The sequence below is a fragment of the Telopea speciosissima genome, chromosome 5 (assembly GCF_018873765.1).
Source record: "Telopea speciosissima isolate NSW1024214 ecotype Mountain lineage chromosome 5, Tspe_v1, whole genome shotgun sequence".
In the NCBI taxonomy this organism is placed as follows: Eukaryota; Viridiplantae; Streptophyta; class Magnoliopsida; order Proteales; family Proteaceae; genus Telopea; species Telopea speciosissima.
Genome location: NC_057920.1, coordinates 13690799 through 13706192, shown reverse-complemented (window position 1 = coordinate 13706192; position 15394 = coordinate 13690799). Strand labels below are relative to the sequence as shown.

Sequence of the window (15394 nt, the reverse complement as noted above, 5' to 3'; positions counted from 1 at the left end):
GGACAAAATGAATAATTTTACTTTTGGGCTTAATCGATTCATGCGGCTTGACTTGGAGAAAACGGCTCAACTTAAGCCAAAGCCACCAAAATACCACCTAATTAAAATCTCATTGACTTCTCCTACCCTTGGATTCTGTAACAATAGAAATGGCATCCTTTCTCTGTTGCTCCAACTTCCTCCCTTCCCATATTGGACAGGGGAAAGAGAAAAGGGCAGAGGGGAAACGCGAGCCTAGATCTGCATCACAAGAGTTTTAATTTCTTTTTGTGTTTTGCACCCTTTTTCCCTCTTTGTTGTAGAAGTTTTGTTCTGTTATACAACTGGGAATGGGATCTCTTCTGTATTGCTGTTGAATTTAAAATATCTTCCATCCCTGTTCCATCCCTGTATAGATGGGTCTACAGGTTCTCAAAGAGAGAAAAAACGATAATGGAAACGTTTTAATTCAGAGTCTATATTGAAACGGCACAGAAACACACAGAACGTCAAATCAAACGGTGTCGTAGTGATTATTGTGGTAAAGTCACTTTCTGGTTTTCACCCAAAAAACGAGTCACTTTCTGGGCTCTTGTTTTAATGAATTTTTTTTTCTCCATGTCACTTTCAACCTTTCGGTCTGGCAAGGGTTTCTCAATGCTCTCGATGGCTCTGATTTGAATATTTACATTGTTTTTTTTGTCACGCTATTTAAGGGAAACTAGGAGTGGGGGTTGAAAATTTGAAACAAAATGGAAGGTTATTTCGAAAATAAAATTTTTCATTTTGGACCTCATAACAAGTCGGCTGAAGCTTGACTGGGAAGAAACTAACTTTAAGGTGAATTTATCACATCTATTTTTCCATAATCCATACATGTGAGAATAAGTAATGCTAAAGGCCAATTAAAGTAAGCGTACAAAATTTGTTGTAACCTTCTTGGTTACAAATAGCCGCATCCATGTTTAAATGTCAAGAAAAAAAATATATATATAGTAGACAAAAATCATGATGATGTAATAATTATTTTTTGTGTCTATTCTCTCTTCAAATTAAATTTTTTTTGAATTTTTTCTTTTCTTTTCTTACCATCCAAACATAGTTGCTATTTAATTGATTAGAAAAGTTGGGTCTCCGGTGCTGAACCCAACTTTAGCTTAGCTTCTGGATCTTGCCTCGTTCCATTTTTCATAAATAGAATGAAATAGGGAACTGGCCAACAATCAGACATACTCATGTTTTTAGTAATCCGAATCAAATCGGGTGAATTGACTGATTTGAATTGGAACCCGACGAGCGTGATCCCAATTCTAATTGCTTACAAGGGCTGGAAGGGTTGGCAACCGATCTAGGATGATCCAGATCAGCCAAATTCAACCGATTCCACTGCAACTCCATTCTTGCAATCCATCATGTTGATTGCAAATCTCCATCTTAGAAGCCGCCTCCATTGGTCTCCACAGCCCGATTGCCGAAGCCCGGAGGTCTCTCTCTCTCTCTCTCTCCAAAGTAAGTGTTCACCATCACCAACAGTCAAATCCAATGCATATATCTGATGAAGATTTATAACCATCGGAGCTTTTACTCATTTGAGAGTTCCCCAACCATTGTCATAGGCGCAAGTGTACTTATTTTCCGGTGAACAACAACAATTTATAGAGACCACTACCACATCGCAAATACCAACAAGCCACGGGCAAAGTGTGTCACAGATGACATTGTTGAGAGTAAGGAAAGTTTCGTCCATGGAAGAAAATTATAGCAAGGACAATCTTTGTGCTGAGGGTCTGTTTGAGCTCCACAATGCCTGAGTGACCTTCATGGATCTGGCTCTCCTCCAATTGTGGCGGGAGGTGAGGGTCCAACATTCAGAAACCACCCCAAAAATAGGGGGTTGGTCATTTCACATATAGGATCCACCTGTGAAATAACCAGCCCCACCTTTATTTTTGCTGTCGTTTAGCGAGACTGGACCCTCCAGCACACCGCAGCTGGAGGAAATCCATTTCTGACCTTCATGGCTTCATCGATGGGGTCAGGAAGTAAACCAGGCTGATGAGACTGGTGGCTCTGTCGACCACAACGTCAAAAGAGACCTCCATCAACTGGGGCACGTGGCTTTATGGTCTAGAACTTGACAAGGTGGAGACTGCAAGCCAGCTTGAAATTGAAGCTGAAGATTCATTTAGTGAGTGGAACAGGAGGGCTGTGGAGATCCCACCGTGTAGGACAGAGAGATAGAAGAGGTGAAAGCACCGGAGTAGAAGGCGACACAAGGGATGTTGATTTTATGCTCGATTTTCGTGGATTAGATCCTAGAATCGGCCGACACCTGCCGATTCAGAATTGGATCTATATCGAGTTATGGCCCGATTCCGTATACTTGAACGGTAGGCATACTGTGCAAGTAGCCGGGTCAAGAATTTGCTAGTGTAATTAATAAAGCGATCCTGTTGATCAAGTCTCTCTCTCTCTCTCTCTCCTCTCTGCCCTCTTTGGCTTCTAGCCTGCTCTACAGCACAGGAGGGACTAGCCGACTAGGGAGTATTGCACAATTTAATAAGCTTCACAAATCATTTGGCCGCATGGATATCCTTCTCACCATCGTACCAGCTATTCTACGAATCTGACACGAGGACTGAGGTATTCATTTGCATAATGCCTAGAAACAGTTTTCAGCAAGCATTACTGTATTACTTTCATCAAGCATCATCTAAATGATGGTGGCAAGGCATGAATCTATATCCAAGAGAAACTATATACACAGAATCATTCTAATGCTCATTGGCATCTTTGATTTTCAAGATGCAATGGATGGTCCCTGCTTGGCCAAATTGGTTGGCACCCTCTCCTGAGAAGACGAGAAGGTACATGAATAGCAACTCAGTACTTTCCAGACTCCAGATATAGAGTTTATTGGCTCTTAGGAGTACCAAAACCTGGCTTCATGTCTTCTGGATCCTGAATGCCGTCCACATCCACAGAATGATCCGAGCCCTCGGCTTTGCATATATTATGTGTATTTGAGTTCATCATTGTCAGCTGACAGTAGGCCGATTGTAATTGTTGATGAATCTCTGCCATCCGCTCTCTGTGCTCATCTTGCCGATCCTTTTCAATCTCTGTCATCTGCTCTCTGTGCTCATCTTGCCGATCCTTTTCAATGAGAACCTATGTCAAACCATATCACAAATATCACTAAGGCTGAGAAAATGTATGTGTGGACACGCACGCACCTCTGAGAGAGAGAGAGAGAGAGAGAGAGAGATTATTACCTCCATAGAAGCACTCCTAAAAATGGGATTATGCAAGTCGAGTGTGAACTGACAGTACGCCGAATGTAGTTTTTGATGAATCTCTGCCATCCGCCCACTCCGTTCATCTTGCTGGTCCATCTCAATTAGAACCTAAATCCAACCATACCTCTCAGTCCGCAATGAGCATATGCTTGTGTGTGCCTACATCTAACCTTACCACTAAGACTTGAATGAGCATTATGTACATATGTGTGTGTGTGTGTGTGTGAGAGAGAGAGAGAGAGATGCTGATGATGATAATGATGCTGATGATGATGATGATGATGGTGGTGGTGGTGGTGGTTACCTCTGCAGAAGGAATCTTAAAAATTGGAAGAAACCGCCGCTTACAGTACTCATTAAATAGTAGTGTGCATATCACCAGTGGAATGGTGAACCCTGATGCAATTGGTGAGCGTTTTAATCCAAAAACTCCAATAGCTATTATTTGCATCAGTACCAATGAGAAGATTATGGTATTGTGCACAATAGGCCAATACTGTCCACCGGTTTCATACCTTGAAAGATACACATTAAGAATCTGAAAGGTACATTTGAAGGAAAGTGTCAGGAGGAAATAAATTCAGATTTTTGTTTTAATATCTTTTAAGTGTTTCAGAAGTGCCAGCCATAATACAGCCAGAAACTATTATGGGAAACATAGCATAGAGTATTTCTATCATGACACTCTAAAATGGAAACCACAACCCTCTTAAAAAAAACATTAAAGTTATTTATGGATCATTAGCAACCATAGGGTTTTCATTTTCTTTTTTGTTACTACAAGCATGCCAGATTGTACAATATGAGCCAGATGTCTTCTAATAAGTTCCCCAGAGGAAATGACATACAGTGTCAAACCAAAAATATGATCCTTGATAGACACTGCTACTTCATTTCCACAAGAAGAAAAAGAAAAAAGGAAAAAGGAAAAAGAATAAACCTTGAATCCCAGAGGTCCTTAATCAAATTTTTTTTAAGGTATGCCTATTATCTAATGGCCAAAAATGACTACCAACCTTAAATCTAAGAAAAAAATGCCAAAAAAAGAATGATAATGTAGAAAGTGGACGACTTGACTTGTAAACAGTATTTCACAAATTATCCTACAATGTTGGGTTGAAGTAGTGCTGACACAGTCATATGTGGGAGTCAACCTGGAGAACTCTCATCCTTATTATGAAACAGAAAAAGAGGCAGACTATGCCAGGAGAAAAATAAAAGATTATTAAAAAAAAAAAGAGAGCAACAAGAGAATGATGTCCAACCAATGTATAGCACTCACCATTAAATATTAAGTAATCCGCACTTCCAATGGAACTGGAAGAAAAAAGAATTATGAGATGCAGTAAATCAGTTAATTCTTCAGAGAAGATTTGTCATTGAATACTTTGTCATTCCTCTGTTTCCACTTTGACTAGCAAAGACAGAATGGAAGCAAATTCCACAAAGTTCTCTTCCTTTCAGGTAAAAAAAAACTCTCACCAATTCTCATTCTCAGGCCTTATTCATCAACCATAAACTCAGCTCAACTCAATTAAGCCTTTTCCCAATGAAATGGGGTCAGCTAGGTGGGTTTTTCAATGCCATTCGACTATATCTAATGTCATGTTAGTTGTCATGCCTAGGCTAGTCATATCTTTTCTACACTACTTCTTCCCAAGTCACTTTTTGTGTATGTTTTTATATTTTTAGTCCCCTCTAATCTGTATAATCTTACTCCCTATAAACAAGGCTTCGTGCCCTATCCTAGAGCACCCATCATCATAACCACGAGCATCCCCTCGAGTGACAAAATGAGGTGTCTACAGAATGCGCCTCTTTGACTGAGGCCGCACAGCAGACGAAAGTCAAAGAAGTGACATTTAAAGTGGAGGCCATTGTTTGTCCAAGAGGATAAAGGAAGGACCTCTTCTTTCACTCCCATAGAAAGTCTTTGGAACCATAGTTTCTTCCAACCATCCATCACCCTCTCCCCCCCCCCCCCTCCCCCAACCAAAAAAGGCTCAAAAGAATGGGAACTCAGTGAGAAGCCTTCCACTGCCATCGCCGGATTCATGCATCAGGATAACTGCACTAGAAGATGCATTACAGTTGGACCTATTTCCATGTATTACTCAAATTACTCTTTGCAGTTGCATCTTTTAGGCTGTGTTTGATTGCTTTCCCTGGTGTTGTGGGAAAGAAAAAATGAGAGAGAAACAGAAGATTTAACCATTTGGTTGTTTCTCTTTGAGCAAAATTGGGAGGGTAAAAAACGGTTTTCAGGAAATGCTTTCCACAGTTTCCATCTCACCTGTTGTGGGAAAAGGCATGGAAAAGAATATTGAGGGATATCAATTTAGTTGTTCTTCCTCAAACTACAATTGTGACAGTGACACATTTACAGCAGCACGGCATCTCTTCATTTTCTTTTTCATTTTATTGCTATGGTTACAGACTTACAGGTTTCAGCCTTTCCTTTCTGTCCTTTCCAGATTCTACAGACACTTCCTGAAAATCTCCACTGTGTCCTTGCCCGTCACTTGTCACTGCAGAATGTTAAGAGTGCAAAGCTAAATAGTCTAAAGTTCATAACTACTGAGAGAGTGAGAGCTCCTAGGAGAGGGCCAAAGTGGGTCCAATTCTAAGTGTTGGTGGAAAGACCTGATTGTGAAGTACAAAAGGCCACAAGAAGCAATAAACAAAAGTTCAACTAAAGCTTCTACCGCAGAAATGAAATGGCCAATGCTGTAATAGGGCATATCACGCTCCAAAACCACCAGAATGGTTGATGGTGGCTGAGAAAACAAGATAAATTGCTTGTAATCATTGGCTGCAATTGATGTAAGGTGGTTAAGCATGAATTGGCTTCATGGTAAATGGGGATAAACTTCTTGATCTGTGAATATTTTGATAGTATGGTTTGGGGTTCGGAAATTATGTTTTGGGTTATGGCTGTGATGTAAATAAGTTCTACTCCAAGCAATACCAGCATAGGAGGGGAGGAACCAGGCCTGCGGTTCCTTGAATGAAATTGTGCTGCTGCAACTGAACCAGATTCAGTTGGTTCGGGCAAGACCAACCAGATCTGGATGTTTTCTGGTTCATCCAAAACCAGTTCTAAGTAATCCAATCCAAGTCTTCCTCAAAAAAAGGTCAAAAGAAATTAATGCATGTGTGCAGAATTTGAGAAGCATTATCTAATTAGTTACAACTAATTTCTTAAGTCTTAGAAGGTATTATTTCAGTCAATAAGTCAGTCCATTGATGTTGGTGCAAGTCCTTGAAAATGTAAGTCACTCCATTAATGGTTGTGCAAGTACTTGAAAATGTGCAATTGGTGATAACTTGAGAGAAATTTAATTGAGGTGCTTTGGGCATGTACACACAATTGAATGTAATTGTAAGGAACAGTGATACAGTGCTGATAAGAGGAGCTAAAAGAACAAGGGTAAGACTGAAAATAACCTATGGAGAAATGGTGAGAAGATATATTGACAGCTTGGCGTTAACAGCAAAGATGATCTTAGTTGAATGGTGAAAGAGGAGGTCAAAGAGTCTAGAACCCTTCCAGCCATTCCAAAGGGTTGCCTCTAAGCATTTTGAACAAGTTAAAAAAATAAATGAGATGCAGTGAAGCCTAGTAAGATGTTGGGTTGTTCGGTGAGATGCTAACCTACGCCTTGGTGAGAACCCTTGGTCATATCCCTCTTATCTCTTTCTTAGTTCTTCCTCTGTTATTAAAATTGATCAATTTGGGTTGTGTTCTCACCTCCGATCCTGTTTATTGAAGATTCTGATTCTGTTGCAAGCATAGTTGTCAAGGTGTCCGGGCGGGTTTCCAAGGACTGGGCGGTCACCCGCCTTATTCTAACTTAACAAAGCGGGCACCTTGGGACACCAAGGGCCCTGGGCGGTCGACTATTTTTACTTACATTTATCTTTTCCTCTTAAGAATATTGTTTCTAATATTTTTATTGGCCTGTGTACAAGTTTGTGTACAGCTGATAAGCATAAGATCATTTACTACCAAAAAATAAATAAATTATAAAGAAATCAAACTTGACTAGTTCACTTCTCTTGTTTATTTATGTTTTTCCCCTCAAAATAATGTTATTTCTAACATAATGTTAATGTTGTTGTTGTTGTTGTTATGTTGTAATGATGTTGCTAGATATAGTGGCAAATTAGTGCATAGATTCAATATATATTGTTGTTTATGTAATGCTGTACACATAATTATATTATTGCTATACTAGATATAATGGATACATAAAAAAAAATACTAGGGTGCAAAGACGACGCCTAGGCAATCGCCATGTCGCCTAAGCACTTAGACAGCCCTCCAATGCCTAGGCTGGCACCTTGTCGCCTAAGCACTTAGGCAGCCCTCCAACGCCTTGGGTCACCTAGGCGCCTTGACAACTATGGTTGCAAAGGCTGAACCAGGATCCCATTAAGCTGAGTGCATTTTCTCAGATTTTCTTTGGATAAATGACAGAGATGAGATTTTTTTATCCTTTTTCTCTAGATTTTTTCAATACAACAAAAAATGATATAGAAGAAACATTTTCTTTTCCTTTCCTCTGCCTTTCTTTTATCTGGGAAAGCAACCAAAGACAGCCTCAATGTGCACAAATGCCAGTTCTGTATTAGGATTTAGATTAAATTTCAAGAAATAAAAAGTTTTTACTGGAGAAATCTCACCTGGTTACGATACACAAGATAACCTAGAAAGAAGTATATCAGCAAGAAAGGCAACATTAGAGGTGCCAGGATTGAACAAGTGAAGCCAAGAAGTAAAAATAGAAGAACTCTTGGAACTTCCGTGTGGTATGGAAAAGATGGAGCACTGAAGAACAAAATTTCTTTGCTTCTGAGTATGTATCTACAGAACAGGTTGCAGACAAGACCAAAAATTTGCACAACTTCACAGGACAAACCTGCCCAACCTGATGTTAAAACATACGTCGTGAAGAAAGCAGCCTGTGAAAATTTAAGAAGAATAATTACATATTTATAGCAGAAGATGAAGCATCAAATTTTGCACTAGGAGGTTCTTTATTAAGCTAAGAACCAATCCCATAGGATTATGATGTCCGTGGAAAAGTAATCTAGTATGTTTCTTACCAGGGAAGAAAGTAAATATTCAAAAAATATTATTTAATAGGATATATGCTGTATTATAAATTTCTATGAAAGGAAGCAGGGCTACCAGAGTTTAAAGTATATAATTTGCTACACATGCTTTGACAAGTGTGGACACCAACAAATATCAGATATGGTAGTTAAGGTAAATATATGGATTTACCTCTCCAATTCCTAAAGCTCGGCAGTGCGGCAGTGCGGCAGTGGAGATGCCGACACGTGGCAGCTCGGACATCCAATGATCCGAGCTCAATATAGTCAATGAGCTCGGACCGTTGGATGTCCAAGCTGCCACGAGTCGGCATCTCCACCTAGCACTGCTGCACTGCCGAGCTTTAGGGAATTGGAGAGGATTATTTTCCGTAAATATATAGAGAAACCCATAAAAAAAAAAAGAAAAAAAAAAGAGGGGATGGGTGAGGAAAGAAAAAAACAGAGAGAGATGGGTGATTAAAGAAGGAAATTTTTTAAAGAATCTAGTTAAAGGTGCAAAATAAGCCACAACTACCCATAAATATTAATATACAGATCATAATATATAAAAAAGCAAGAAAAATTAATTTCTAGCACAACTGTGATCCCACTTGTGGAATCATTTAGATTATTTAAAATTGTTTTTAAAATATTTGAAAATATAAGATGTGATCTACACCACCACCCAAAAAAAATCCCTCAATTCTAGCCTTTTGAGGTTTACTGAGTTCCACATCTGTATGTAATGGATTCTGAAACCAGCACCGTATCCATGTGACAAGGGTAGATAACCAGTTAGGTTACTCATAAATCAGAAGCAATAATCACCTGCCTTGTCACAGCTGTAGCAAGTTCAGCAGGTATGGTCCTTGGATTAGAGATGATGACTTCCAGCTGGCCAATGACAGATCCAGACAACACATTAACAAAGAAAACATTCCAGATTGTGAAGTACAGGACCTTGCAGCATGCACTCTTTTTCCTGCCACTATGTGATATTGATCCTTCCAGTGCCGAAAATAACATCATCAATGGAGGAACAGCATACAGAAACAACAGCAATATTACACTTGGTAGATAGCCCGTAACCAGCTGACTGACATAGGTCCTGCATGGAAGGGTAAGGTAATTTATTCACACATCTATGCCTTTCTACAACAAATCGGTGTATTATTAACTTATTCTCACCCCTTTTTTTCCCCTTAATGCCTAGAGCATATAGAATTAGAAGAACAAGATGTAGACATGTAGTTGTAGAAGCAAACTTGAAAGCCCAACAATATATTATATAAAGTCATCAATATGTTGTTAATGTAATAATTAATCTACAATATCTTCATACTAAAAGAGAGACTGTAATCCCAATCGCCTCACCCCTCCCCCCCCCCCCCAAAAAAAAAAAAGGATAAAGGAAAAGCATTGCTATAGAACTGATATTAAACAAAATTCACGAAAACAGTATTGTGTAACCTGCTGAATAGTTAATATACAAATAAATTAACAATGTTGAAGCATCATATTAGTTGCTCCCAGCTTGTTGAGAACTTGATTTCTATGTCTGATACCAATACCCTAATGTCCAATTTGCAAAGTATGCAAGGATTTGAAAAAAAAACATCGATACACTGCAAAGCTTTTATCAGTGCATAAAAAAAATACTTACTTTTTCAAAATACCTTTGAGAAATGGTAATTTTTGTTGTAACTGGTCTAGTTGAGTCAGACCTTGCACAACTGTGACGGGAATAAGAAACAAAACAGTGAAAACAAAAGAAGCCAGAAGTGTTGCTATCTGACGAAGCCAAAGCTGTCGATAGTGGATGCTAAGATTTGACCAATAAACATCTTCTGGTTCTGGAGCCAAGTCAGTAACCCATAACATGGGATTTGAAGATTGAAGGACACGTGAAGCAACAACAGCCGCATAGCGAGTCCTGAAAAAAACAAAAGCGGCACCACATTCCTGCATGAAAGATCTAAAATACTTCAGGCTGCATTCAAAATATTATCACAAAAAATATGCTCAGTTATGCACATTAATTTATGCTGGATTACGATCCATCCCAGTCAATTGATACCAGCAAGCTAGCAACCAAAATATGTCAATCCAGGGGGAAAAAATGGTGACTGATAACTAGATTTAACAGATAGAAATAGAAAATTACAGCGTCATCTCGTATGCAAATTAATAAACCAATTAAAAGCATCAAATTGAATAATGTACAAACCTGTGTACCCAATACTAGATCAAAAAAGGACAACTGAGTATTATATTTAGGGCTAGTTTGGCAACATTCCCAGAAACAACACAAATAATTTAAATGTAGCTAAGATGAGGATGTTGAGGTGATAAGTGGCGAAACTAGAAAGATAAAATAAAAAAATGAATACATCGGAAATTTACAAGTGGGTCCAATAGGTGATAAGTTAAGGGAGAGTCATTTAAAGTGGTTTCGGCATGTACAATGAAGGCCATTGAATGCACCATTAAGGAGTGATAAGGTATAGATTAGAGGACTTAGAAGGACAAGGGATAGATAGGGCAAAGATCACCTTGGGAGAAGTAATGACAAGAGATATGGATGCTTTCGGTTTAACAACTATGACATTAGTAAAAGTTGAATGGCGAAACAGAATTCGTGTAGACAACTCATTTAGTTGGGATCAGGCTTTGTTGAGTTGAGTTGAATTGGGAACTTTCCAAGAATACCTCTTGTTGGTTGAACCGTGGGTTAGAGAGAGGGAAGAAAATAATAGAATTGATTGTATTAATGAGAGAAAGGCCCCTCTATTTATAATAGAGGCGAAGTTACAAATAATAGAACCTAGGCGATGTGGGACTAAAAGCCACATGGCCGACATAAGCTAATAACACTTAATAACATAAAAATAACCCCAAAAGGACCAGAATACCCCCACGGTGGGGTATTCTGGTGTACATTATTCTAACACTCCCCCTCACGCTGGATTATACAAATATGAAAGAAGGAAGATCCAGCGTGGACTAAAGAAAAAAACTCTCTACTAAAGAAAAACTCTCTCCATAACAATGCTAACACTCCCCCTCAAGTTGGCGCATACAAGGTACTAATGCCCAACTTGAATAAAACGGAAAAAATAAGTTGCAGCAGAATCCAGCTTCAGAATGAATGCAGCTCCCAAATAGACCTTCAAACTTGGACAGACTTGATCAGCAAAAAAGGCATCTCTCACCAATCTTTGTCCATTTATGAATCTCTGAAGTATAATCTTGAAGATAAGCAACTAGGGTAGCCGGCAAATGAGTCAAGCAGCAGTAAAGAAGATTAAGCAGCGGAAAAAGCAACCAAACTGTAGGATCTCATATGGGCAGGCAATAACCAAACATCTTCAAAACTTTAAGGCCAACCTCCCCCTTATGACAAACTTTAACCCAATAACAAAGTAGATACCCATTAGCAATGGTGAAACCTCTGACCTTCTATGTTTTGCACCAAGTGTCCCTGCATGTTCTGCTCTCTGCAATGGCTGCAGGTATACTGTATATAATCCCCCCCTCACGTGTAGTGCACGTGGACATAAGAGAGATGATTTTAGAGATAGGGCAAAACATAACAAAGTAGAATTTGTCAATGGCTGCCAAGGGTAATGGAAAAAGAAGAAATGGTAAAGATGAGAAGACCATTAACTTCCAAGGGTGGGATGGGTAATGCCAAAGGTATGTTTTGGGAGGTGGCGAAAGAAACACAGCAATGGGATAATGGAGTAGAATTAACTTGGGTAACATCGAAAGCTCCAACCATCTTCCATCAATCAAACAAACACTTTGAATGGAAACCCTTGCAGGGGAGAAACTCCTAACCCCAATGTTCAGATCTGAAAAAGATACAAATCTGATTCGAAGTAAGGAAATGCTCCAATTGTCAAGGCTTATTCAATCTTCAAACAGGGAGGAGCAATTGTGCAAAAGTTTCCATGGTAGAAACTCCCACATGCTAGACAGTACTAAGAAGATATCTGGACAGCAATGAATGGAAGTAGCCTCAACAAAACTGGATTAGATCTGAATCTGTAACAATGCTAGTATGCAAGCTCCAAAGTATGTCGGATATTAACCAGAAAGGCTCCACATGACCGAATAGTTTCGTAGGTGCAACCAAAAAATCGTGGAACACACAGTGGTAATCCCAAATAGGCTGATCTCCAGGGTAGTAGATTCGAGTCTTCAATAACGAGAGAAATTTGATCTCCAATAAGAAGACACACAGTCACAATTATAGGGCAGCAGTATTCCACATGAAGGCAGCAGTAACACATCAACCAGTCATGCTTACAGAAGCCAATCAATAACACCAGCCAGGTAGGTAGTGAAGCTCATAATAACCAGCCAAATAAGATAAATAACCGGACAGATCCATAGGTAGTTGAAGCAGCCAGCCTTATAGGAACAAGAAAAACAGCTTGATAATTGAATAAACCAAGCTAACAGAATGAATTGGAATTTTTTTACTAAAAAACCTGATGTAAGACGCTGAATAATGGGCTGTATACTCCTCTGATGTTGATAAAACTCTCCTCAAAAAATTAGCAACTATGGACTGCCCTACCCCTTAGATCGATTATAGCCAGGGTTTTGTAAAAAACCCTGAATGTGAATATCGATTGTAGGGAAGGGGTCTTCAACAAAGGTGAGGCTGACATGTCAAAGGTGCTTGCTTATTGCAATACTTGCTGACCAAAAACTGCTGGAATGGATCTCCAGTTCGAATGACCAATCTGCTTGGTAATTGAGACTTGATCTTCACATGGGAGAAATACCTAAAAATCTCAGATAATGAGGGCAGCAGCTATCTTGGGCAGTAGACCTTCTTCAAGCCATAAATAGTTGAAGTAGAATGTCCTTCGTGATGGCAGAAACACCAACAAAAAATTCCAAATAGCAGCAAACAACCCTAACCCAAAATCGATTTTTATCAGGGTTTTGGAAAACCCTGAAAAGAAGAGATCGATTGGGGTAGGGGTCTTCAAAAAACTTGGATCGGTGCAATATTGAGGTCGATTGGTCCTTGAAGTAGAAGTAATCAGCCCTCCAAAAATTAGCAAAAACTGAAACCTGAAAGTCAGGGTTTTTGGCAGGTAACCAAATTAGCAGGTTAAGGAATTTTTGCTATAGAAACAAATCCAACCATCAGAAAGGGTCCAAACTTAGGTCGAGTATGGTTTGTAGTAGTAGAAAATCACCCCCAAAAAATCAGCTGCATCTGAAAAGGGAAACCCTAAAATCGATTGGAGTCAGGGTTTCGAAAAACCCTGACAAGTTGAGATCGATTAGGGTAGGGGCTGGAAAGGTTAATGAAAGATGGAGAAATAGAAAAAAGGAAAGGAGGTCAATGGAATAGGGTAGGAAGGTGCTGGAAAAGGCTGCATATGGTGCTCCAAAAGTGGAGGATCAGTCTTCTTTAGGTGATAGGAATCTGATCTCCAAAGACAAAAGGGAAACTCTAAATCGCAGATTATGGTCCAGCAGGATTTTAATGAAAAACGATAGAAGAGAAAGGGGGCAGCACTAAATCATCGATATGATGTTTACCTCATTAGTGCTGCCCCTGTTTTTGTGCTGAAAAGGAGAAAAACAGGAGCAGGAAAAAACGAGAAAAAAAGGGAGAAGAAGAGGAGAGATCGATTGGAGGAAAAGAAGGGAGAAAATAGGGTTTTTCTCTCTCTAACCTAGATCAGACCAGCTTTGATACCATGTTGGTTGAACCGTGGGTTAGAGAGGGAAGAAAATAATAGAATTGATTGTATTAATGAGAGAAAGGCCCCTCTATTTATAATAGAGGCGAAGTTACAAATAATAGAAGCTAGGCGATGTGGGACTAAAACCTCATAGCCGACATAAGCTAATAACACTTAATAACATAAAAATAACCCCAAAAGGACCAGAATACCCCCATGGTATTCTGGTGTACATTATTCTAACACCTCTGCAATACAATAAATGGGACTATGGTAAGTGGTAACATACAGATGTTCCTGGTTTCCAAGAACATTGCTAAATCAGAGCCTCAGGCCTTAAATGCCAAGGGTGTAGTACTCACACAATTCTTCCCCTCAGAACAAAGAGATCTAGGAGATACCATCTCTTTCCAAGGTCCCCTCATTATATAGAGTATTTGGACCTTGACCTCCATTGGAGCAATAAGCTGGGGATGGAAATCAAAGCTTTCATCTCCTCAGGTGAGCGAATCTCCAAAGATAGAAACTCAATCAACTAATCCAATAATGATGGACAGTCACTTCCTCTCCCACAGTGCTGAAGCAAGAAACAAACTGTTGTGGCCCGTTCAAGTGTTGAAGTAGAGTTTCGTGCTATGGCACATGGTATTTGTGAACTCCTATGGCTCCATGGTCTCCTACTAGACTTGGCGATTTCTATTACACTTCCTATGATGCTCTACTGCGACAGTAAATCTGCCATCAGCATTGCTCACAATTCAATGCAACATGACAGAACTAAGCACATGGAGATTGACCGTCACTTTATCAAGGAAAATCTTGAGTCTGGTCTTATTTGTGTTCCCTTTGTACCGTTCCATGATTAGTTAGCTGATGCTTTTACCAAGGGACTTAGTAGTAATAATCTTCACTCTATTGCTTCCAAGTTGGGCATGTATGATACCTATGCACCAACTTGAGGGGGAGTGTCGTAATGGGTATAAGGATAGAATTTTCCTATTTGTTATAGGGCTATTTTGGTCTTATCTATATTCTAGAATATTCTCCATTACATTATAAATAAAGAGGGACTGTGTCACATTAGACACAAGTCTGATTTTCCCCATTCACGAACACTGACGAAATGATGGCCTTTGAGAAGAGTGGTACTTGGATACTAGTTGATCTTCCTAGGAGGAGAGTTCCAGTTGAATGTAGGTGGGTCTATACAATTAAGTACCGATCAGATGGTACTGTAGAAAGATATACGGCTCAGTTGATGGCCAAAGGGTACAGTCAGGTGTATGGCATTGATTACCAAGA

The 15394-nt window shown here is 39.4% G+C and overlaps 1 protein-coding gene across 4 annotated transcripts in view; it reads right to left on the bottom strand.

Annotated features, from left to right (window-relative positions):
- Positions 1-2602: 2602 nt before the first annotated feature.
- The window catches only part of LOC122662346 (CSC1-like protein RXW8), a 73532-nt gene continuing 60740 nt past the window's right edge, over positions 2603-15394 (bottom strand). The window contains exons 7-13 of one of the 4 annotated variants that reach the window (XM_043857955.1): positions 10042-10340; positions 9207-9486; positions 7965-8243; positions 3583-3816; positions 3255-3386; positions 3106-3150; positions 2603-3060 (exon numbers count right to left, since the gene is read on the bottom strand). In XM_043857955.1, coding sequence (XP_043713890.1) covers positions 2893-3060; positions 3106-3150; positions 3255-3386; positions 3583-3816; positions 7965-8243; positions 9207-9486; positions 10042-10340 — 1437 coding nt within the window. In that variant the 3' untranslated portion in view covers positions 2603-2892. The other 3 variants (XM_043857958.1, XM_043857956.1, XM_043857959.1) reach the window with 3 other exon arrangements.